Raw genomic sequence first — 27,002 nt, 5'->3', positions numbered from 1 at the left:
GCAGCGTGATCCTAACAATGGCTACTAGGCCACCCAGGTGGCTGCTGAGTTCCAATCTGCTTCGTCACAACAAAAAGCAATAAAATGCCCAGAGCCACCTGTGAGTAGGTCTGCATCAACCGCTTCCAGAATATCCATAGCAGCTGCTTTGCTGCGCGCGCGAGTCGCAATTAGGTGATGAAAAACAGCGCTTAGTCTCAATCATTCTCTCGTTCAGCCCGGTCTCAGTTCAGTGACACGACAATGTCGAAACGTCTGGAAACAAATCCGGATGCAGTGGATGACCATTAGTTCATAATGCATCTGACCTTATGCCTTGTGCTGTCCACACAGATCTTGCTTTCTGCTTTCATATCCCATCTTAGCCAGCCCTTGTTCCGATAACTATCTGCACCTTGGCGGATCGAACATCTATATTTGTCCTTTGTCGTAGCGACATCTACTGAATTTCATGTGTTGCCTCCAATAGTATGTAATGCCAACTAACCAGTAGCGTGGTGCACTGTACATCGGCAATAAACGGTGGTGGTAATTGACAGAAAAAAAGATACTTTGCAAATTTAACATCGAAATTATCACCATGTACAAGAACGAAGCCATTACAGGTGTATTTGAGTAAAAAGTACTTGTGCAAACCCGGACCGGCACTGGAAAATTGCTTATTTATAAGTCTATTCATGTTGGGTGCTGCCCATGTCTCGATCACGTAGGAACAGTGTTCAAATTTGAAGAACTTAATCTTGATTGGATGCGGTGGATTGCTTGATATGCCAAGGCGTAGATAGGGTTATCGGAACCTGGGCTAGCGAAGATGTTCACAGCCAGGAGATGAGCATCTGTTCAGCTGTCTGATCCACCACATAAAGAACTTAAAGGAGGAGTCAGGTGTAGCTGATCACCCTTGATCGACAGCCACAGGTTGTAGCGTCTACTATAATATTCGATAACGAGCGATGCCTGACCTGAAAAACCCTTATTGTTGTGCGCAGAAATACACCTGTAACAATTTAATTTTGCTGTGACAGGCGATTGGCAGTTTTAAAGCCAACTGAAACTGTTGTAACAAAAAGCTCGCAAACTCTTCTTCCACCGGATATGGGACAGTAATTAAGCCTTGCTTCGGTGCTTCAGTTTGTTTCTCTTTCACACAGGTGTGCGACCTCGTGGAGTATTTGTTTACATTTTAGTCATGTTTCTAAAACAGTTCTAATAACGCTAACTATCCTTTGGAAAGTTACAAACTTTATTTGATACCAAATATCCCCAAATTCTCCAAAATCATGCCAAATGTGTTACGGTAATAAAGAAAACAATATCGTAAACTTTCCGCTATCTGTGGAAGTATATTATTTCCATATTTCATAACAATATTATTTTTCTTTTTTCTCTCTTTTTGTTACATTTTTGCACTCCATGAGAGGCATTGTGCTCTACCAAAACAATTTTACATGTACGTACCCAAATGATTTCACGAACGTCCAAATGTTTAGTCTTGCTATGATTGTACATGTTCACCTATGTTGTGATTTGTATCTCCATATGTTAGTGCTGTTGTCTTACAGTATTATAGCAGTTGTGGTATTCTCACATGCGTGGCCTGAGATTTTTTATAATAAAAGCTTGGTTCGGTTCTGTTCTATTATGTTATGGTTACATTTACATCAAGAGGAATTAAATACATTCCAAAATTATTTATTCCGCTCCATGACCCTGGGCAATTACAAATATAACCAGAACTGAAATAGAGCTTAATGAGGTTTTTTGTTTTTCCCTAAAGCAAGCTGAAACCATAAAATTCAAGGTAGTCCTTAAAATTTATTAAAATTTAGCAGGACTCGTCTCACACAAGCTTAAACTAAAGTAAGTTTACTTCTAGTGTATTTTTCTGATGAATTTTACAATATAAAAATAAATTTACTTATCTAATCGTGTGTGCAAAAATGTAGGATAATATTGAAAAATCGATATTTGAAGAACATTAAAAGATTATTTTTTTTGTAATGCTGGGTCGAGGGACAATGCATGGATTGAAAAATACCCCCCCCCAAAAAAAAAAAAAGAAAAAAAAAGATTGTGGCATTATACGAAAATAATTTTTCCTAATCTGCATTAGTCGTAGTTTTGTGGCAATTGTTAAACAGCACGCCAGTATAAGAATAACAGCAATTACATTTGCACTCCATCAAGAATACAGCTATGAATTTAACATGAAAAAAGTTTATGTAGATAAAAAGTTTATGTAGATAAAATTGGGCATGTTGAAAGATACTACTCTCAATTTGGTATTAAAGAAACCGAACAAAAAGCGCACACACAGGTCTTTCGTGCAAGTTGCTTACAAAACTTACCGATAAATCGAAGTAACCGCCGTACCACCTGAGGTATTGCGCATGCCCGACACCCAATGTTTACTGCCTTCTGCTCTTCATCACTGAATGCCCACACTCCGATTTCCCCCACAATAATCTGCGAGTCAAAAGGAGACAGAATTTGATGTGATTATGCATTTTGTTAATCTGTCAAAAGTTGTCATGTATATAGAACATGAATAATATTCTAATAACAGTAAAAGAAGACATAAAAATGCGGAAAGGATATTATATTCTTTCCAATCAATTTAAATTCATCTCAAGATTTAAAGCTCGATCTTTCTCAGATTATATATATATATATATATATATATATATATATATATATATATATATATATATACATACATACTACTTATTGTCATACATATCCCAATTACGAAACAATCTCTCTCTCTCTCTCTCTCTCTCTCTCTCTCTCTCTCTCTCTCTCATATTTATATACATAAAATGCTTTTTCACTTTGTTTTTAGACACTCAGAAATAAGAGATAATCGTGAGACATGCACGTTCAACTTCCTTTCGTTAAGTAGAATAATTTTGCTTGGATCTCGTTACTTTCCTTTTATCTGTTCATATATTTGTATATGAACACTATCGAAACAATGTCACACAGGGAAAAGCAACACAAATATTTGTCGCATCATATTCTAGTCAAAAGATGTGATTACCACAAATGGGGGAACGCAGAAAGTAAGGGCGTATATGGTGTCATCAGGGACGGAGTTACTGAAGGCAAAAGCTGAATAAGAAGGGTCATCTTTCGAGTAGGACAGCTCCGGATCAACGCATGAAAAGTTCTGCTTCCTCACCGGGAACAGCGTCGACCATCTGTGGAGTAATAATCAGCCAGACACTTTAGACTGTTAATGAATATTATTTGTAGGGACATCTGTTTCTCGAGTTATTCAATTGCTGCGATAACTGTCGATATATCCATGATATATATATATATATATATATATATATATATATATATATATATATATATATATATATATACACACATGTATATGCCTTTTGCTTCATCAATAAAATTTTACTTATATAACCATTTTGCCATTTTTAAAGTGTTACATAAACAGGCCAGGTGAGATAGTATCATGTAAAGCAACCATAAACACATTAAAAAAAACTAGGTTTACAATTGATTATTAAATTAAAACTCTGCTATATACACAATATACATATGCATAAATATAAAAACTTAAATTTCTTGGAAACAGTAGCCAGTGAGTCGTTTTAATTGTCATATTTGAATTCAGCACATCAAAATCCATAATAAGTAACACATTCTATCCCTGAAGCAGACGAATTCTAAAAATATTGTAGACTAGTGATAACCAAAAGCCCTACGGGACGGAGGAGACCTCATCATCTCTCACATCATCTACTACCCTATGACAGTACGCTAATTTTTTTTATTTCCATTTGTGTATTGTGTATGACCTGAAATATTGTTTACTTGATAATTATAAAATCATATTCATTTGAGGGAGATGGGGCTGGTTTGATTTCGATGGCTGGTAAAGGTAATGGGATTCACTGCATGTTTAAGTCAATGGTAGACTTCTCATCTTCCATTTGCGCCACATTTCATACTGTTCAATCTGTAGGCCCGAAATTCGAAAAGAGCAAACTTTTTGCAAATATTTAAAATTATTTTTCCTTTATTACGAGTGCGAAACCTTTCAGACATGTCGCTTTTGATGTTCATTTTAGTCACAGAAACCCAATACACAAGCAAAAGATGTAGAAGCTAGTGGTTGGACAAGTAAGCAAAAGAGCAGATGACAACTAAAGTGTACACGTACAAACCTAAGAAAGTATTCGAGCACAATTACAGCGGCTAAAATCAGCAACTCGAGCACAAAAGTAACACAGACTAGGATTTTCCCTCTCTCGCCTGGTCGGTAGTCGTCAGACATTTCCGTGATGTCATCTTTTCCCTCTTTGACTTGCAAATTCTCAACGGAGCCGCCCTCAGTTTCGCTTGTATACATCCCCATGCTGTTATTACTCAACTGGGCAGGATGGCAAGGGGCGTCTGCAGTGTAAAGATATTTGTTCAGGTTATATAAATAATCAGTGAAAGTGGTTGACATTATTGAAAGTTTCATAATTTAGGGACCTCGTTTTCGTTAGAAAACGTTCTTCAAACTCATTCCCCCACTTTAATCATTTCGGCGTCACTACACTAACGAGTTCACCGTATAATTCATGTACAAATTTCATTAAATTCAGTGCATTAGTTATACATTGAGGAGCACCATGACTGCTTTGTGCTACGCACCGAGTTGGAAAAAACATACTAAAAGGCTGGAGCCCCGAGTGGCCGAGTGGTCTAAAGCGCTCTTCGTTACGGATCACTGTCATCTCACCTCTGTCTGCGCCGGTTTGAGTCTCGGATTCAGCCAATGTGGGTATGTGAGAAAGCTTGACAGTAGCTTCTCGTGGGTCGGTGGTTCTTTGCGGAGTTTTCCCCGTGTTCTTCCTCCACCATTAATACTGGCCGCCATGTATAGCCTATCGTGTGCTGAAAAATGGCGTTAAACCCCACAGCAACAACAACAACTAAAAGGTCAGCATAAGTTATGTTGCATATTCATATCTTCATCTTAATCTGCACGTGCTAAAATGAATAGGTTCATAGGTTCAGGAAAGTGCTTGGTTTGTGGACATCAGTCAGGCCGGCGTACAGTTTCTTAGGTAGGTTGGTAAAAAAAAAGTAGGTAGGTAAGTACAGTGGTACAAATTGTGCATAGGTAGTGAATATACCTGTCTTGCTTTAATTTCGACATCCATTTCAAGACTGACATTGTACTGTGTTCATGTTCATATTGTTACGACTCTATGGTCTTAAAATAAATAACTGAAAAGACAAAAAAAAAAAAACACAACAAGTTTGATAATTTCAACAGATAATTTATTTCCCTAGAATACAAAGCGAAAATTTTAAACCAACTTACAGTAATGTGAATTAAATCCTAAACAGTCCTAAAAGTTATATCACGAGTCCAAAAGTATAGAGTATTCCAAACAAATTCTAATATTCCCAAATGAATTCCTAATTTGAAAGGGTTGATGAACAAATATGTTGGAATAGTGTTGATGTGATAACAGTCTTAAAGTATCACAATGATAAAATCCAAAAATGTCTTTGAATGAATTCACAATAATCACAAAATAGCAAATTAGTCCGAAAAGTATTAATGAGGACTTTGTAAATCCAGTGAATAATTTAAAAAAATAAATCCTCTCAGATATCAACTGAAAAACAACTAGAATTGGTTCCATTACGGTTGGTGTTAAATATGGTACGAGTAATTCTGAAGTAAACAACATTTATAGAAAAAGCTAAGACACAATAACAGAAGCCATGAAGAGGGTAATTTTCCCACCAAATTAGTAAACAACTTGCTAGATGCTATTTACAAAAAAAAGACATTAGTAAGGTAGGTTTAAATCCTGCCATCATTTATGGAAAAGATAAAGCACAATGCAAATCAAATATACATATTATTTTAGAAAACATAGTTTTGTTTCATGCAAGTCCGTGTGCAAAAATATTCCAGTAGCTTTCAGTGCAAAATATATGCGCAATATCTGTAGCTTTTCAATACAAAGATGCTTATTTTATAAACATGATACTAATGTCACGGACATTAATTTCAAGAATAATACTCTCTCTCTCTCTCTCTCTCTCTCTCTCAAATTAGACCATGTGTATGGCGGTTTCAGAAAGAGCAAAATTCTCACAACTCTCGATTGATCTCCCAGTCCGTAGGTGTATAAATCTGTTACGTTGACATGAAACGACCATTACATAGAAACACTGTACACTTCACGGTGCTGATTTTACCAAACAACACGAACCGTTCACAGCAGTAGAAGGCGACTTCTTTGTCTCGTTTGTGAAACAAAATACACAGTATACAAGTGTTCTTCGGCTGCGATATTCCTACACGAATTGGGTCACAATCATTACTTCCGTTTCAGTAAGAATGTAGTTCGTATATCTTATAAGATTTTCCCTCATTTTGGTGTTGATATAAGAGATAGATATTTGCATTTTGGGATTGATTTAAAGGTAATTGTTCATTGATTAGAATTTGAGCATTCTGCTGTGGTTGTGTGTGTATTTCTGCGATATTACACAATGAGTAAGAACCGTTGATGCTAATCCAGAAGTGAAATATGCGATCCATTGCACGGTCCTATGTTTAGGGTCCAGCCTTTCAAAGAAATGCCGATTAATCTATGACAATAACGTCATTAGTTCATCTGTGTGGGTATTTTAGTTTAGCAAATAATTTATTAGGATTTGGACACACTGGAAAGTCCAATGCTAAGAAACAAATGATGAGACCATATAGGACAAATAATTGTGATCTTGGTCCTCTATCAGCCATGTACATCAAGGTTTAAAATGGTATCCTAAGTTTATTATTAAAGATAGACGCATTAAATGTTCACATGTTGTGTATATTTACTTTAAAAATAGAACTATGCTATTACAAATTTAAAGATTAAATTTTAAAAAAATAATTAATGTCAAAATATTGAGCATGAGATAGAGTCTGTGTGATTAATTCATTATTATCAGTATACAAGTATTCCTCTACCTTATTCAAGTTGCAATGGTGGATATCTGTGAAATTCTGTCAGAGAAAATATCTTTCAAAGTCAGGACGAGGCTTTATTCCAATTACATGAAGACAGCTTTCTAGTTGATACTGTGTCTTTAAGTCATTTTTGTTATTTATTTTGGGCCCAAGCCGTTAATTTTTATGTTTATAATGTGGTGACTATATGAGTAACACCTACATGTTTATGTGGCTTTCAGTTATTGTTTACATACATAGTCATAGGCGGCGGTAGAAGTACGCGGGGCCTAGGGCCGACCATGACCGCGCGGGGCCAGAGTATCGGTATCTCGATTGGTATGCAACCCTGCGAAAATTTGAAAAACTAAGATCCAAGTTATCGGACAGCCGTTGCCCACTAGTGGCGTTGAGAAAATGGCTGCATCTGTGCTGCCACCTGTTAATTGCGTTACGAAGGTGACTAAGTTTACTTCGCAACTTTGCGTGCATTACGTGCGGCCTGTATCAGTGTTTCCAGTTTACCGGAGAATATAGCTTGTCAAGCTCATAAGGACGACCTTAGGCCTGAAGCGCGGAGCCCCCTCGAGAGCTGGGCCTGGGGCGGTCGCCCCACTTGCCACCCCCAAACGCCGTTCATGTACATAGTCATACTGTACTGAATGAGAGGATGGAGATGAAAACTCTACAGTAGAGTCTACTCACATTGTCTACTAAGCCATATTAAACTGTCAGAATGAAAAATGTCCAAAAAAATATAAACCAAAGGGATCCAATATTCCAAGTCTATGTACCGTCAGATATAAGAAAACGTGAAAACAAAGTAAATTTAACGCAAAATTAATTCCTTTTTTGTTTAGTTAGGTTAAGACATTGATTAAAAGGTGCTGCATTGTGTGATTGGCTGATATCCCATTCCAATGAACAATTTTGCTTTATGCATTGTTATTTACTAATGTTAACTTGCCCTCAAAACATTATACCAGAAATGTTCAAGCTTTGTAAAACTGATCTTAACATGGTTACATGTCCCACATGAGCAAATGTTCATGTATTTTTGAATGTTTGGGATCAGAAGTTCACATTCCATGCATCGTATACAATCTCAGTGTACTTGTAGTTGATCTGTAAGGCACATTGACTGTATGTACTTAAAGTATCCCAAGATTTTATTTCCATCATGAATATGCTTTTGAATGGCAATATATTTTAATTTAGTACTTTGACAGAGTGCGGTATTGGAGCATCAGCAGACATCACAATCCAATGAACCATTCCAATGAACCATTCCACTTAATAATCGACACTTAAAAATACATTTGAAATTCTCAAACAGATCATATGAATTAAGCAAGCACAGCCGACCTTAATAAGTACATGTCACGTGTCACATATGCAAATTTACATTCTTTTTTACAAGTTTTGGGGATCAGAATTTCACATTGGGTCGATGATTTAGGATCTTTTGGTACCAATACTTGATCTGCGAGGCACATATCTGTATTGACTAATCACTTTGCAATATCCATATTGTCGTTTCCATCATGAACAAGCTTACTTTTATGATAATATCTTTTAATTTAGTACATTGTCTCCGGACTTCCTTGTATAATGGTATGTACTAATATATACTAGCGTGTACTAACTGTTGCACAAATGATAAAATCTCACCATCCCACATTGGCTAAACTTTATGACAGCTGGTATACCTTTAGCCTGTAGATGGCTGAACATAATCTGATAAAAATATTTATAGAGACCTCATATTTGTGGGACGAATATTCCCTTTAATACAGTCCCATTGCTTCACATTTCTGAGTGTCACTATAAGTTTAATTTTGTTCCTGTGCTTAATGCCAATTTGAAATCTCCATGTCTAACATATTTGACTTCATTTACCTACATCATACATGAAACATGTTATATCTTTCATGTCTAGCCTGGTATCTGGAACAAGGTTGAAGAGTTGGATTGGTTTGGAAGTTGCCCATTAGTCAGGTTGTTGTACCATTAAGATGTCTCCAATGTACCTGCCATAAGTGACCAGGATTACAACACTGATAGATAATACATCAAAGGCATGGCTCATGTCTTCATGAGATAGATCAACATCATTGTTCAATAAGAAATAGCCACACACCCCCAGGTGAAGCTTCTTCTTACATTGTTACCTCACGCGGTTAATGTCATTGTAACTCATTGCATTGTTTGTTATACAATATGTTACTGGTCCCATCGAAATAGAACATTTTAGTGTGCTGTTCGTTTACACTTACAACTGGCTGAGTGCCAAACACAATAAATGTGGAACGCGAGCTTTCACAATTTTTCAGTCATATCGGTACGATGTATGCAGTGTGGCAGGTTTATTGTAATGTCTAGCATTGGGGCATCATGCCGCAGACATGTAGCATCATATCACACCCAGTCCCATTATCCTGACACCAGGCCCACTAGTCCTAACACTAATCTCGTAATGCCGATTACTTATCGAGGCAGTCGTTAGTTTCATTTTTATTAGTCTTTGATATGACTCAGCCGGGACTCGAACCCGCGAACTCCCGCATCCGGAGCGGACGCTCTAACCATTTAGGCCAACGAAAGGGTCAAATGTGGAACATAGCATTTGTCATTATTTCTGTGTACACCTATATGCATTTGAACACGCATACTACAATTTGCTTTAAAAATCACTGAGTCATCTTATTTCACTATCACTGGACAAAATGATACAAGCTGTACATGGGGCCCCGAGTGGCCGAGTGGTCTAAAGCGCTCTTCGTTACGGATCACTGCCATCTCACCTCTGTCTGCGGCGGTTCGAGTCTAAGATTCAGCCAATGTGGGCATGTGAGAAAGCTTGCCAGTAGCTTCTCGTGGGTCGGTGGTTCTTTCCGGGGTTTTCCGGGTTCTTCCTCCACCATTAATACTGGCCGCCATGTATAGCCCATCGTGCTGAAAAATGGCGTTAAACCCTACAACAACAACAACAACAACAAGCTGTACATACCCATGCTATCAAGTGTTTTAAATACCATTCATTAGTCAAGTTTGCTGTCTAAAATTTCAGTTTAAAATTTAAAACTTCATGAAAATTTAATTTAACACATGATTTATTAGGATGTGTACAAAGTGGTGAATTCAACATTAAGAAACAAATGTTGAGAAGTACACATCCGATGTTGTTTTCATTAGTGCGGTAGAGGATAAAGCTACGGTCAATCCGTATTCATAGTTCCTTATGAAGTTTGTTACACTGAGTTTCCAGCTTTAGAAATTGCTTGCTATTGTCTCATATTACTGTTCTTTTCCAATTGTTGCCTTGGAAGTGAGCAGCAACAGCCAACATACAGAGTCATTTTCAGAAAACTCAAAAGATGTATCTAGCCAGCAACTCACTAATTTGCTTACCAATCTGTTTACTTTCCAACATGCTTAGTCACTTACTATATTACTTACCAACTTTCTAAGATACTGACTTACAAATTTGTTAGCTTACTTGCTAACAAACTTACTAACTTGCCTATTTCACTTCGGACAGTAACTCCGAATTACTTTTCATGGAAAACAACAGCAGTTAGAAAATATTAAACGAAGAAACAAATGGAAGCGTTGTAGGGGCTAATGTACAATGGAATAAAAGATTAAAACAAACCTGGCACATCTTTTTCGGAGGTAAGGGTGGTAGAAAGGTGCAATACTGTTAACAAAACTATGTAGACAGCAATAGAAGAGTCGATTCCCTAATTACAGATCAGTTGTAAATATAAAAGGTTAAAGATTGTTATGTATATTTATTTAGTAAGGAAAGAATTTATTTCAATCTAAACGAAATTCTGAAAGACAATAACTTACCAATATTAATCTTTAAGTTCGACCAATTAGAAAACAAAATTGAACATGAAGAAATTCTTTCACGTTTGAAAGGTGACGACGAAAAATAGAAACCTATGGTTTTATGCTTTTTTGCGCTTGTTTTTTGTGGGTTTTTTGTGCCTTTTTTTTGTTTAATGAGGGGTGATGAGGAAAGGTCTTGATGATTGTTTTAGAAAGGGCAATAAATAATGCATATGATGATCAAAGATTACATTCAGTACCTGGACAAGGAATACTTATATATACCTACAGCTTATATACAAAACAGTATTTACAAACTTAGCATATAATATCCACTCCTTGATGATGAATGAAGGCTCGATTATGGTTGCACTGCAAACAGAAGAAACAAATATATTTGATTTTCTGGTTTCGGGAGATCTAACAGGATTTTTAAAAGGAATATATCTTGCAGAAAACACCATTTATGGTATTATACTGAGTGATACAATACATGATTACTATAATTTCTGGCTTTGAAAAGTTTTGATTCTGCTTCTTAGAGATTTTTGTGTAGAATCCATTCCCATTTTCATTTTGGTTTGCGGATGAAATATTTGCCTAAAACTTTATGAATGATTTTTCTGTTGTTGTAATATTACCAGAGGATGCATTTAAGGTGACCCAATCTCCCTGTACCTAGTTATATTGTGCTGAAACGTTTAAGTTAATTTTCTAAACGATACGTATATTAATCTGTTAAGGATTGATAATACTGAATATTTAATTCCACAACTCATAGATGACAACATTAATCCTCTTCAAAATAATAATGCTTTACCAGTTGTAGAACATTTTGGTGTTCTTTCTGCTCTTAAAATAAACATTACCAAAACAAAGCGGTTTGGATTTGGGGTAGAAATGTAGTGCCGAAATGTTTATTCATGGATTCAAATTACAGCTGCAACAGATTTTGCGTTGCAATCACTTAAATTTTCAGTTAATTTAGAAGAAAACTGAAAATGTAAATAAATGGCAGAAATTAAGGAACATCCTAGGTTGACAAAAAATTGACCCCCTTAATAATATTCAGCTTTTGTTCTATTAATTACATTCTTAATCTCTCATAAAGTTCCATATCAAATGGCATAATATTAATAAACTTTCTAAATATTTCCCCACTGAAACTTTTTTAAATTTAAATGTAGAGAAACCATTGAATGATCAGATGTATATTTAGCCTCAACCTAAATTTTTCCTACGTTGAATAAGAGAGACTCAGTTAACAGAAGAAACAAAACCTATCTTGATTAAGAATGTTTTTTCTTCCCAATATATGCCTCTGTAGTACAAGATTTACCTCTTCAAAGAAGGTAAAGACTGAAAAGAAACGTCCTTGATTTCCAAAATCAACTCACTTACGTAAGGATTTTACTATTTAGAAAGTTTATTAATATATGCCATTTGATATGGAACTTTGTGAGAGATTAAGAATGTAATTAATAGAACAATATCAAGGAAAGAAACAAAGAACACGGATTAAAGGATGTGAAAGAGTGAATTGGGTGGGTCGGTATTTATCAACTTTTATACGATACGATTTATTTAACGTCGGCTTGGTTTAAAACAACAATTCTACATTAGCTCTAATGAGCTTTTTACCGACATCACATAAATCAAATAAGACATTAGAACAAACATGATTAATAAGATATACAAACATTTAACCCATAAATATAGAATTGGACAAACCATACCACGCATTTTAAAAGTCAGTGAGTAAAAGTGAATTTAGTATCTAAGATAAATTAAACGCACAGGTTAGGATTATTTATACAAAAAATAAAATTGTTGGTCAGTACTGAAATTTGAAATAAATGCAGAAGAACTTAATTAAGACTAAAATACATGCTTACGCCTTACTTAAAAAGAACAGCCTACAGCAGGGCACACAAGACAATGACAGATAATCGACAAACGTAAATGCAAGCATTAGCTGTCATCGTGGCCGGGGGAGGAGTATTGTTTACAGATATTACATTTACACATTTTACCATTCCAGGATAGAATTTAATGATCTGAATGAAATAAAGTTCATTGTGTATGTGTAACGTAGTTTTAACAATTTTAGTCATATAGCTACGATATATTCAGTGTGGCAGTTTATAGTGATGTCTAGCACTGGGGCATCATGCCGCAGACAAGTGGCATTATGTTCCACCCAGTCACATTATCCTGACACCAGGCCGACCAGTCCTAACACTAACCTCTTAATGCTGAGCGCCAAACGAGGCAGTTGCAAGTTGTTGTTGTTGTTGTTCTCAGGTTTAACGCCATTTTTCAGCACAGGATAGGCTATATACATGGCGGCCAGTATAACTGGTGGAGGAAGAACCCTGGAAAACCATGGGAAGAACCACCGACCTACGAGAAGCTACTGACAGGCTTTGCCAGGCAATTGCAAGTACCATTTTATGTATTTCGTACAACTCGGTCGGGGTTCGAAACTGCGAGCTCCCTCATCCGAGACAAACGCCCTAATCTCTTAGGCCACCGGATTGGTCATTCCATAAAGTGGCAGCTGCATATGAAAAGGATATTTTTACCGAATGTTGAGGTTTTAAATCGTGGGGCATCTAAAATATTTTATCTATGCATGAATACAGTAACGTTAATAATCCGTTTCTGAGGCACATTTCAATATAAAAATCTTATTTTAATACTTCAGGAAATGCTTCCATATATTATGTGAAAACTGACCAACTAGTAAAATGTCTGCGTGATTCATACTATATAATTATTAACCATGATCTTCACCTTCTCCAACAGCATTCGTTTATATGCAAGAATTGATAAACATCTTCACACCCAATTCACCAATTTACTCCTTGTCATCCTTTTCTCCGTATTCTTGGTTTCTTCCGTGATATCTGTATATGAGAAACAGGTGTTTGTACCGAGTTATACAAATAAAACTCTGGGTCTTGTACATGAAGTGAGGAATAAACAAGCGATACACGTATTATTGCGATACAAATCGAACTCTGAGTCTTGTACAGGAAGTGAGGAATAAACAAGAGATACACGTATTGTTGCGATATAAACCCAATTCTGGGTCTTGTACATGAAGTGAGGAATAAACAAGCAATACACGTAATATTGCGATATAAAGCCAACTCTGGCTCTTGTACAAAAAGTGAGGTATAAACAAACGATACACGTAGTATTGCGATATAAAAATCCAACTCTGGGTCTTGTACATGAAGTGAGGAATAAACAAACGATACAAGTATTATTGCGATATAAATCCAACTCTGGGTCTTGTACAAGTATCTCGCAATAAATAGGCGGCGTAAGTAGTGAAGGGGGACTGTTAGCGTCAATGGAAAATCCATTCAAAAAGGTGTCCAGGCACTTTGGCATCAACATTTGAAAAAGGTGTCCCCACACATTGGCGTCGTAATTATTGACCTAGGGCCACTATAGTGTCAAGGGAATGTGGAAGATAGGTTGTTTTTTTATACGGACAATAGGAGTCAAATACAAATACAAATAGTAGTGATAAATAGAGTAGAGAGACAGACATATGTACATGCATGCATGCATGCATACATACATAGATACATACATACATACATACATACATACATACATACATACATACATACATACATACATACATGGATGTTTTTTTTGGAGGGCTGAATCTTTCACTTCTTCGTCCTGCGTATCCACCAATACAGCATAGGTCTCCCAGGACCAGGAGTTTTCACTGATGGTGTTTTTGGATTGGTTTGGACTGCACTCCATGGAACGTAAGAAGCTCATTTATCATCATCGCCGAGATTGGGATTGAGCAGTCATAAAATTCTTCTCCCCGGGTGCTGATGTCTACGATGGCTTCTTTAGCATCTTCAGATTTCTTCACGTATTGTTTTCCTAGTGTTCCATCGTAGTAGATTTTTTGGTGGGCCTCTAGTATTGTCCGGAATGCCTCAGCGAAATATGTAGCTGCGTTGAACATTTTGTAATAGGTAGGAAGGGCCCCATTCGTCAAATTGGTCGGCCACATAGTTATTCACGTCTGTTTTAGTTGTGGCTGGGTCAGTCTTGGTTGGGCCACTTCTTGTTTTTGTGTCTTTGGTTTCTTTGGTGTCTTTTTCGTAGCTAGAATTTGTTTTTTGTTTTTATCTCGTGTTGTTCCAGTTTTTGGTTTGGTCTGGCACCAATAATTGTTGACTTTGTTGTAGTTGCATGGCGCGAATGACCAAAGCTCGACTTTATATTCTTCAAGCACGGACGTGAATGAAAACATCCCTTACACTCACTTCACATATTATCTACTATCCACACAGAAGTGTGTGTGTGGGGGGGGGGGGGAGAAAGCTGCTATCCATACAACGTGCGCGCACGCATACAAACCCCAAATAAATTCACAAACGGGAAGGAGAAAAAACAAACCTCAAATATACTATCCACACACGGGAAGAGGAAACAACAAACCCCAAATCTACCATCCACACATGGGAAGGAGAAAAAAAAACAACATTTTCTACTATCCACACACGGAAAGAGAGAAAAAAAAACAAATCAACTATCAACACGACGTACGCGCATGCATATAAACCCAAACATGTATTATCCACACAACGTATTCGCACGCATACAAACACATACACACAAAGTCACAAACGTACGAGTAAACACACACATATCAGTAAAGGAGCCAGTGTTTATAGTTACACTACTCCAAATTCACACAAAGTGGCAACTTGAATAGTCTCTTTTCTAGAGATCTGGTTATCCCTGATAAGGGAAGTTTTTCTCTAGGTCCAAATGCACCTGTCAGTGAAGACACCTTCCAGGCCTAGTCCCCCACCCCTCCTACTTCAATCTTGCTCCTATCTGAATTTAGCTGCTGAGAGTGCGGAGGCAGATATATCATTCCTAGTTTCAGTTTGCTGAACCCTGAAGACTTCACACTGTCTTCTCCAACATCAGACCCGGGGATGATTATGATGTTGACGTGGTTACTCTCGCAACTTCTCCTCCCAGTTTTCCATCTGGTGGATCACTCTCTTGCTACTGGTGGTAGAGGCTGTGGTTGTGGCATTGGCTCTAGATGACGTGGTTGTGCTGGTGCTGCTTGTGGAGGTATCCTCACTTCAGCCTTGACCTCACACAAAAGTCTCAGTATGAGGTGAGGCAGGATCCCTGTCTTCTTTTCATTCTTCTATATTTTTTTTCATTTTCTTCTCTTCATCTTCTTCAAGCCTGGCAGCTTCAACTATGGCCTCCATGGCCAGTTCGTCAAGTAGGCGCCTGGAACACTCCTGGTACATTTGGAGTTCCAACTGTTTCGCAATTCCGCTACTCGTTTTTATGTTGACTAGTCAACGCTAGGTAGCCAGACTGACGAACGCTTTCGCTTCATCAGTGAAGCGCGGACGTGAAAGAAAACATCTATTGGCACCGAAACTTACAAGACCCACATTACTATCCATTACATAGAACGTGCGGACCTAAAAGAAACACTCACTTTTTTTACCCACAATCACTAACTATAAACAAAAACACAAACTATTTGACAAGCTACGGAAACGAATGCTTATTGACACACTTCTAATTTTTTTTTATACATAAAACAAAGAAACAAAGTGTTTATATATACACTTCTATTTTTCAACGTACAGACAACGTACACTGACATTAGTCCTCATCGAACAGAGCAGCGAGCAACACTAAAATTTATAAATGGAGCTAGCGATGGATATTATCCCAACTCAAATACCGAGTGCACTTCAAGGACTTGGCCTTGCAGTAGCCACAGGATGGAATATAAGGGCACAGGGTAACGCACAACATTGCTCTTAATATGGGAAAACGACATAGAAGTTAAGAAAAGGCCCAGGAATCGTAATAGGAGACAGCGGAATCAGGTGGATCTACAGCAGACCCAGTTATCACGCCACTCCAGTTCTACGACTCACCAAGTGACCAAACTTCAGCAGCCTATCTCTCCTACAAATTCACCAAAAGGGGCCAGGATAGAGGAAAAGGCTGCCAAAGCAAAAATGGACCACGTACCGGAAGAAACATCACAACAACAGGCTGAGAAAGTTGCAATAACAAAGCAATTTGCTCATATACTTCTTAGCACACTGGAGGCACAAAAGCAAACACTTTCCCGTGAAGAAGAAACTTCCACTTTAGAAGCAGACTTAGAGGTATCCTCCCCTAGCGGTGAAGAGGATGAAGGAGCTGTGGGATGATAACAAGAAATGGAAGACGGGGAGGAGACTGACCCAGTGCAACACAATACCGAAAGATGGGCATGGGACCTGCGATGGACGACATAAAAAGGTGGGATATTCTATCAATGCAGTACAATATCTCGCCTGGTGTTCTCCGGATACATTCAAATCCCTACCGCCGCAATGGCACTATGGGGTCAGAATTCTCTCTCAATTCTATCAAGAAGCCTATACAAACAACCCAGTCCAGCAGCTTGTGGAAGCAGCCTACTACATTTCTGCGCTTGCTTCACAGTTACCATTTCCCCGAAATTCTCAGAGAGGAAAGAAGGACTGCGAATAAATGTAAATAAGCAGAAGACAAACGGGGAACTTTAAAAAAATCCCTTCTAAGTGCTCTCAATATTGCCTCTTATCCAGGGAACCATGTTGACTTGGTATTCCATTTTGATAAAACTATTATCTACACAAACTTGATCCTTTGGACAAAGTAACTTGGTAAGCAGCTGACACTGCAGCTAAAGGGGAAGAGGGTGTCAACGCTGGAGGAGAAATTCTTGGAGTCGCGGTTTCCATTGTTTCATCAAATAACGAAGAACGGGTGGCATCACAAGCAACGGAGAAGTGGAAGAACCTGAGGCTACTGGAGACGCGGTCACTGTCGCTGCCGGTAGTGGTTTTTACAAAAGTAAGGTTGCATCCTGGCCGAAGTGCCTCTCTTGCAGGCAGAAGCTGTTTTCTGGGGTTGTTTCTGGGGACATATCTTTTTCTGAGGCTGCGACCTGATCTTGACACCGTTGCTTTATTTTCTTCTGGGTAAGTCGGGGAGGGGGTCTTGAAGAGGGCTTTTGGGGGCATTGCGATCTTATTTTAAGAGGGAGCGAATGACGACACCTCCTAGAGAACCACTTCCTCTAGGCTTCAAAATGATTTGCTTTTTGGTTTGTGTGTCGATGCGAGGATCGGCCAGTTGCGTCAAAGCTACTTTGTTTCTCTCAAAAAGTGTTTGATTTGATATGGGATGTGAATGATGCCTTGCAGTAATTGGTGTGCTTACGCCGTAAACCATCGTAAGACTTCTTTGAGACTGGCTTCTAAGACAACAGCACGTATTTGTGAATTTTTTTTTCGCGACTGATCCCGTACAAGGCACGAATCAAGTAGACGGGAAGATAAGACTGAAAGGACGTTGTGTTGACGCTGTATGAGACTGACCCAAAGTGTCCGAGGTTTTTATAGATTTTTATTGTTGTTGTTGTGAAGTCGACGACGGGGACATGTACACAACGGGCCCTCCGTCTTGGCACCAGTGGTGAAACAGATAGGTTCGAAATTGCAAATAATCGGGGGTGGTAGTTTTTAAACAAGACCACGTAACATTGAGCATTGAGACAGATGATGCAATAGGCTTTACTTTGTTGAAACAAATTTCGAGTGATGTAAATGACACTGGCATTACGAGCATGCTCTTAGCGCGTAAACCACAGTTTAATTTCTTCATCGTCTTCTCCTAACATGTCGTTGAAGATAACCAGATGGGTTTGATTGAGGTCAGATACGATCCCGTTGTCTTCGTTAGGAATGCCTTCCACAAACACGATGGAATATCCTTGACTTTCTCGCAAGAGACAGTACGCCGATTGCCACTCTTTGTAACACCACACGACACGATGAAGTGGATGATCGATCAAATGATGTTTATGTTCGATCCAACGTTTGACAAATTCGATTTTGCCGGAACCGCTGGGTCCGGCAATTAACATGTTAAAGGGATGGCGAATATACAAGGCCTCCCAACTAACACGATCTAAGTTTTCGCCGATGACTTTGAAATTGGAAGAAGAGGGAGCAGAAACAGCAGAGGTAGCCATACTAGTTTGGGAATATCACCTTTGACACGTAGACAGAGAAAACAAAAGTTTTATACTTTGTTTCATGACACGTTTATTTATTATTTTAAAATTGAACAACACGAAATACAAAAATACATAAGAGCCAAATGGTTACATACGGCGGTAAAATACACATCAAAACGATGAAAGTGTAATATTAACAAGTCTCTGTACAACATGTTTTGGTAACAAAGGTGTCCTAGGGACAGTGTGAAATATTCTTACAGTATCTACATTGGGTACAGTCACATATGTGTCCTCCCGGAATGGCCTTTCGGGAATGTCCGTGACAGTCCTGTCCTGAAGGGAGTGGTTTTCCTCGGTACGGGTTCTTCTTCTAACACCATCACTAAAACAGGTTTAAAAGTTACTTTTTCCCAGTACGTTTGAAGTCAGGATCGCAACTCTTGGGCATAATTGGCCACTTCTTTGGGCCAAGCCTCGAAACCCCAACATTTTCAGTCAGGATATCTGTTCAGTGAGGGTGTAAGTCACAAGCTACAGACATCGTCGTACACAACTTCAATACCTAAAAGTTGACAATCTTTTTTCCCGTAGAGGTCGAGAAGTATCCAGATGAAAGCACAAAAGAATGAATCTCTCGTGGACATGTAAATATACCAATTTCATGTTTTCTTGCGGTACCTCACTGTACAGATCGTACAAAGCCCACAGGGAATCGTCTGGTAAACTAAATCCCAGAAAGCAGGTCACTAAAACACACACTACACGACGACCCAAATTCATGGGAAACAGTGCTCGTAATAAGGGTTGGTAATCATCCACTGTCTGAATACTGGCATTGATTTCACACCCGAGTTTCTCGTTGGACTTGAGTCTTGCGCTCTATACTTGCTGTTTGAAAGGATTCATTTTTGTCGATTGGTCTTGGTAGTGACAATGAACTATTGGTTTTGGACGTTGTCCCTTTTTATATGCTGACCAATATCGATGTGACCGTACGGCAACGTAAAGTGATTGGGAAGTCTCACTCGCTTCTGGTACACGATTTGATAGATTTTTTCCAGGGGTCGACTGACGATGTGGAGAGTGGGTAAACGTACAATCTTGTTCGGTTGGTGAGTGGTCACTTTAAAGTTTCCATCCTCTCCCGATTGCAAGGCTTCTTTCAATACCCCAAATTTGACCACTCGACTGGTACGATAATTCAGAGTCAGTCCTTTCACTTTGCACTCCGTGTGCACTTCTCCTTGTTTGTCCCGGTATTGGTAGCCGTAATTTTTAGGACCGCCACTCGCGAAACTTAGAATCTTGTCGTCGGGGTGTTCGTCTGTCCAGGCTCCTAAACGGTTTTCTTCGATGTTAGGGTGTTGCTGACCCGGTCGATCGATGTAGATGCAACTGTCCGTGTCAAAGTACAGGACACGATCCCCTAACAGTTCTAAAGCTTCGTACAATTTTAAGCGAGCATGGGCTGTCACGTAAGCCGCAATGGTGACATTTCCAAATTCGTCGGCTTATACAAGGTCCAATTCTTCGTAATTGACGAAGGACGTCACGTGTTTCATGTATTTGCTTTTGTCGTGAATCATCTGGAAGTAGCGGAAAGGTTCTGTCAAATACTTCGTCTTGGGTAAACACTGTAGTTGTGCCATTTTGCCCCACAAGCAATTTAACATCACTTTGGCAAACGATCGCCTTCCTTCATTTTTCTCCACGTGGTCTAAAGGGATGCCTTCCTGTTCCCAGTATCTATCTTGGTCTTCGTGAGTGTTTCACCAGGAAGGATAGCCGCTGGCTTCTTGTTTCAGTTTCAAAAAGGCATCCACCTAGTCTGCAAAAATACCTTTCTGAGTCTCGTCACCCTTGTGATATTGTTCTGTCTTGGGAAAGTGGTAAATTTTGTACGCTTCTAACAGTTGTTATCCCAGGAACCAGAGCTTTTAAATAATGCTGACCCATGTTCCTGTCAAGGCGCGTTCTTCCTGGATGTGCTAACATGGTCGGTATTGGTTGCACGTTTCGACACAAGTATGGTACAAGGGAAACGGGATGGTACAAGTCCGTGGAACGCAAGGTATTACATTTAATCAATCCTTCGTATTGTCGAATGATGTCCAGGTCTATGTGTTCCGACAGCAAATGCGGGTGCCCTGCAGAAAAGTGACAATATTTGCACACGTAAAGATACAGCGAACACACGTCCAAGTATCTGATTTCTTCTCCTTTTTCCCCGTCAGAATGGTACAGCAAACAGGTGGCATTCGTCCGTCCATCGTACAAACTGTTCCGCGGGTTCAGTGGGTCCACAGCTTATAACTTTTCACGAAGCGTTTAAACTCAGGATCGGTTTTCAAACGGTGATCGGTGATCCTATTTCCACCACTTGGTTTCCTTGCTGTTCTAACTTCGAGCACCGCTGACAAGTGGCCTCGTACAAGTCTTCCATGGTCAGTTGTAAAAACTGATGTATGGTGTCACGTTGAGGGTAGCGGATGGGCAACTGTGAAATAAGCACCCGTTAAACTCGTACACTATCTGAAGGTTTTCTAAGTCCCAACCATCCACCAAATAAGTTCCGATGGTCTTTTCGCCTCCATCCGTTTCGGGCATGTTGGATCCATTTGTCTTCCTTGTCACAAGTGTAATGTAGCCGGCGTTGGGCTCTGACAGAGTATGGACGTTTGACAAAATTAGTCGTTTGATGTCTTATGACAGCCAGGGTGTTTCCGGGCACGAATCGTTGGCAGTACACTAAAGAACACGCTTTGCCAATGGTGGGGGCTTCTTTCAAAGGATCCATCCATCCATGCTCCATGAACATTTCTCGAAATTTTCCACAGCAACGCCATAAAATATCCTTGTTGGAACGACAATACTTTAACATTTCTTTCTGAAAGTCGAAGAGGTCCGAGGCGTGAGTGTGGTATGCATGTTGTAGCAGTGAGATTCAGGCAAATGGGGTAGAACGGCGTGTTGATTGACTTTGGTATTGAAAAAGTGCGGAAATAGCCTTTGGTCATTTCTGTCATTCCGAACGTTTTATGCATTCGACTCAATGGCATGGCCAAGTAACTCATCGAAATTTTAAACTACACTTGTCCCACGTGCATGGAAATAAGTTTGGCTCCGTTCAAAGTGACTTTCGAACGTTCGATACTTTGTTCCTTATAGTATCTGAGAAGAAATTGCCCATCGTACCCCAAGAAATTGTGAACCATCACCGTGGCATGGCGATGACAGTCTCCGTAATGTTCGATGTCCTCTTGGCTCCACGCTTCGTCGATGGGGTATAAGATCCATTGGGCGAAATTGGGTAGCGTGTTAGGTCTCCGAAAGATTTTTTTTCACGTCCTCCAGGAATCTTTTTGCAGTGAGGGAAATTATTAAAAGATAGGTTCTTGGATGCACTTCTCGCACGCTCGATGAGCCACGCAGAAATTAGGAATGTGAATACCAGTCTCGTGCATGCATTCGAAATCGAAAAAGATGAAATTACCTTTCTTGTTTTGGCCATCTTCCTCTTCATGTTTGGAATGGTATTTTTGAATGTAGCATTCGTCTTCCAAGTCCACGATTGGGTGACAAATGAGACATCGTTTCTTTTCTGAACATACGTGAGCCTTGGTAATATTGGTGCGTATGCCTTGTCCCAAGTAGAGCACAATCTCAGGAGTTGACAAGCACTTTTCTGCTGTGAACCTTGCGTCTTCAGATGTAGTTGGTAACAAGTAGGGCTGATAAAAGTGCACTGACAAGCAGGGCAATGCTCTCGTTCTTGTCTTTGGTCCAGGCAGGGTTTAGAGGCTAAACATCCCTCATATTTCCATCCATAAAGTTTGTGTTGCTCTCGATTGTTATAGCCATAGTCACATTTCTCACAGTAATAACTGTATCCGAGAAACAAAGCGATACTGGTAATGGCATCAAAATGCTCATCATGATGATAGACGTGAATTTATTTTCCATTTTTGAAAGTTTTGCCTCGAAACAATAGAGGTCTGCGTTCTTCTGGAGGGTGCGCTTTCAAGGTGTAGCGTTTGCGCCAGGACGTCTTGCAGTTTTTTCCAAGGCCTACTTCTGGACTTGATACTGTCGATGATTTGGTAGAAATCACTTGGGCTGGTATCTCAGGTGTAGTAACAGAGTTTGGGCTGTTTGGCTCGGGAGGATCTTTTTCTCTTGGGTCGTATTAAAGAAACCTGATACATTTGTTTTGGACTCCTCAACTCTGCCAAAATGTCTAAGAGTACCGTCACTGTTTGAATTTCATTGTCCTCCTACCCTATACCTTGTTTCTTCTCTGCTGCCTGTTCTTTTTCTTCCTGTCGTTTCCTTCTTCTTGCCTCTTCTTCTTGCTGTTGCTGCTGAAGGAGAAAACTTCCTGCTTCTTTCTGCTGTAACAATTTCTCCAATTCTTCTTCCTGTCTCTGTTTAAAATCCTCGACGTGTGGTAAGGAAGGAGAAGGTGGCAAAGGTGCTGATACCAGAACAAATTCTTGCGAAGAAGAGAGAAAATTCACTAAGTCCAATTTAAAATCGGTCTCTTCTGGAACTAGGACCGTGTTGACTTTAGTAGCTGTCGCTATGCCATCGCTTATCGTCTCCACTCCCGGTGCACCCCAATCCATATTCTTTTTAGTCGCATAGATTCACTGCGTACATACGCTTACGCATCTATATAGGGAATGTGACATCACATGTAGTCTCTTCGAATTAGAAGACAGACTCCGCGCTGTGACGGAATTTTGTAACGCGTGTTTGGATTGGAGAAAAAAAAAACTCAATCTGTTTCGATCCGCTCTTCCACTGTCAATAACCGCGGTTCACTTCATTTTCTTCACCTGTTCTCGTCACACGATGTAGACTAACGCTTAATCGTCTACTCTCGTATCGTAGATTCTGTTCCGTACGGACTAACCCATGTATGTCGAATCATCATGGACTATAATCCGGATCACCGATACGAGCGTTTGGAAAAGAAGGATTTAGAGAGTCCTCATCTACGGTCCAGAAATCAGATGAAGTTTGAGAAAGAGAAGAAGACCTATGCAATGCTCTCTGTGTTAACGGAATGGTGTTAACAAGAAAACCAATGGCCCTTTTCAGGGCCACTACCTTGCCTAGAAAAGATTTGCTCTCTTTACCTAAAAAAAAACTTTAGATATTGTCCCTATACAACTAACCCAACCCCCAAACCCCCAACCTATCTTCCACTTTCCCTTAACGCTATAGTGGCCCAAGGTCAATTTTGATGCCCAAGTGCCGGGACACCTTTTGACTGGATTTTCTATTTACGCTATTTACTGACATACGTATTATCGCCATATAAATCCAACTCTGGGTCTTGGACAGGAAGTTAACAATAAACAGGCGAGACAAATAAAACTGAGTTCACTCTAGCGAAGAGCTTTATCTAGATGACGATTTCTCATCCAACCATGCCATATTCATTGAATTGCAAATATGTATCTACATTGACCCTTTGTTTTATTGATTAGTAAAGGAGAGAAAGAGGAAACAAGGCATAATCTATACATATACATGAAATTTATTTGCACAGTGCTTAAGATTTTTTTATCTGCGGCATGTGGTTTGCACATCTAAATGCACGCATCAAACTCGTCCTGGATTAAAAAGTAGGTTCTCCTCGTTTAAGTCCAATTTCCGTCACTGAAACTGAGAAACAGCATGGGGCGAGTGTTACTCCATTATATGCAGCAAATAAAATGTCATCCTTTATGAAAGTTTTCTCCCATTGTTACGAATGTATCCACTAGGAATACTACCAAACCACATTAATAACATCAGCAGTAATATATTCCAAAAATTAAATAATTTGGTTTGAAATATCAAACAGTTTGTAAAATCAACAAAGAGACCGCTCTTGCGAGTCTACATAATGACCAGATACGACGGCTTTTCTTATACGTATGATGGCATTCCTAATTACCGAGGTTATTGATTGTATATTGTTACGACTCTATGGTCATAAACTAAGTAACAGAATGAATCAAAACCAAGAAGGTTTATAAAACTTAACAAATAATTAAATTGTCAAAGTTATACAATGTTAATGAAAGAAGAACTTACAGTATTATGAATTGAATCCAAAATAATCCTAAAATGTTTTATTCAGGTCCAAAGAATCCGATGTTCCGAATGGATTTCAGATCCTCGAATGTACGTACGTATCAATGGCATTGTTTGGAACTCCTTTGAATAATTACAAATAGTCACAGAACCCTGTTCTAAGTCCAATGAGCACTTAGTGAATAATCATAACAAATCCCTTCTCTCAAATTATCTCAGCACAGTATAAATACATTTGCAAACCGATTTTACGATGTAAAAAAGAATCCGAAGTAGGAACGAATCCTAAATAAGAATGAATTAATTGCATAGTTCTCCCCTGATATACATCTCTAAGTGTCTGCGGGGTCGTCCATTAATTATGTCAACAAAATAGGGGGGAGGGGGTTTGAAGAAGTTTGACAATTGTTGACATGGGGGAGGGGGGAGTTCAAGATAAATTGACGTCAACAATGTTATTTTTTACAATAAATTTAATAAATCAAAAAATAGGAAATTAGTCGGTGCGTTGGTATAGCACACACTCGCTCGCCCGTCAACAGCCCACCAATTTAACCCTAAACCGGTTGAGCTCTTGCCAAGGAAGTCATAGTCTTGCATCATCATATTTTGTTTTTTATTCAATGTAGATTGTAGACTGTAGACAGATTAACCACATATGGTATTAATCTGAAGAAATTAATGAATCAGCCACTATGCCCATTATAACAATTGAGGAACATTTGGCTTCCCTATGGGAAGATGATAGAAGCTAAAATATAAAGCCTCGATTTTTTCATGAATTCAAAGTGTTATAGTCAATTTGAAATCTGTTAAACAAGTAAAAAAATGTATTAAAATTTATTTGTAGACCTTTTAATTTCCATAATTCTATTTTTAGCATAAAAGCCAGCCGTATAAAATATTATTAGTTTGTGGGGGGGCGGGGTAAAAAATTTTGACATAATTTTATTAGGGGGGTCACTGAAAGTTTGACAGGTGTTGACAAGGGGGGGGGGGAGGGGGTAAAAACTTGCATAAAAATTGTTGACATAATTAATGGACCGTAGAGAGCGATCACGGGCCCTCGGGTAAGAAGCACCCGTGCCTCTCCTAGTTCTTGTTCAGATATTTTTTTCTTTTATAGAAATAAGTTTTGTTCGGCCCAGACCACCGTGCGGGCCATGGATATATACCCGGTTGCCACACCACCCCAACCCACCCACACCTTGCCAGCCCTGAGCGTCTATTACGCATGCATGATGCAATATACCCCACATGACAGATCTTACTACTCAATCTAATGTTTCACAATAGCTGTTCAAGTGACCTAACCCATCCAATGGGATATAACTTAATTCTTCTAAGAACCCACCTGAACCCAGCAGCCAATGAGAAATTACCCGAAACTTGTCAACAGGTTTTATGATTAAACCCTTAACGTCTATTTATAAATGATATGCAATCTACATGGTATGTAATATCTTAAAATAGAATTTGTACCCGTGTACAAAATTAGCTATGCAATATCTTCTTTATCGATAATCGCAACAATTGAAGGTCATGAGCAAACATTGCACATGATGTTAATTCAGTCATGTACTAGAGATATACGTAACACCATAACAATATGAGCAAAGCTCGTGCATTTGAAACGTACGAATGCTTGTTACATAAAGTTGGACTGAGGGTCAAAAGGTGGAAAGAAAGGTATCAGAAACCACTTTAATTTTTCTTTTTATGTCTATATCCCGAATTTATGTTAGCATTTTAAATAAAGTTGGACCCTATGTTTAAACTATAACTTTAACAAATAAACAGTGAAAATGGGTTGTGAAAATACTCTAAAATCTGGATTTGTATTTTATTTTTTCAAGAATACTCGTCTTGCTTGGTTTCCCAATTACCTAATACAATCCATACTAATGACGACCTTGATTGCTCTTGACGCCACAAAATGATGCGTAGTGAAAGCTCACGAGGATGAATGTCCTGTACGTGTTTAGGTGTGCATGGAATTCGACCTACTGTCTA

General features: G+C 38.9%; 1 protein-coding gene across 3 annotated transcripts in view; it reads right to left on the bottom strand.

Annotated features, from left to right (window-relative positions):
* Positions 1-27,002, bottom strand: part of LOC149806992 (phospholipid phosphatase-related protein type 5-like) — a 58,852-nt gene that overhangs the window by 13,800 nt on the left and 18,050 nt on the right. For 2 of the 3 annotated variants that reach the window (XM_089960451.1, XM_089960460.1), the window contains exons 2-4: positions 4,188-4,416; positions 3,041-3,200; positions 2,349-2,466 (exon numbers count right to left, since the gene is read on the bottom strand). In XM_089960451.1, the coding sequence (XP_089816577.1) occupies positions 2,349-2,466; positions 3,041-3,200; positions 4,188-4,416 (507 nt within the window). Of the gene's footprint in view, positions 1-2,348; positions 2,467-3,040; positions 3,201-4,187; positions 4,417-13,606; positions 13,720-27,002 lie in introns of all 3 variants that reach the window. The other variant, XM_089960467.1, reaches the window with a different exon arrangement.

Source organism: Sinohyriopsis cumingii, chromosome 1 (genome assembly GCF_028554795.1).
Source record: "Sinohyriopsis cumingii isolate HCF-2022 chromosome 1, ASM2855479v2, whole genome shotgun sequence".
In the NCBI taxonomy this organism is placed as follows: Eukaryota; Metazoa; Mollusca; class Bivalvia; order Unionida; family Unionidae; genus Sinohyriopsis; species Sinohyriopsis cumingii.
Note: the sequence above shows the minus strand (reverse complement) of the source record. Positions and strands in the feature narration are given on the sequence as shown.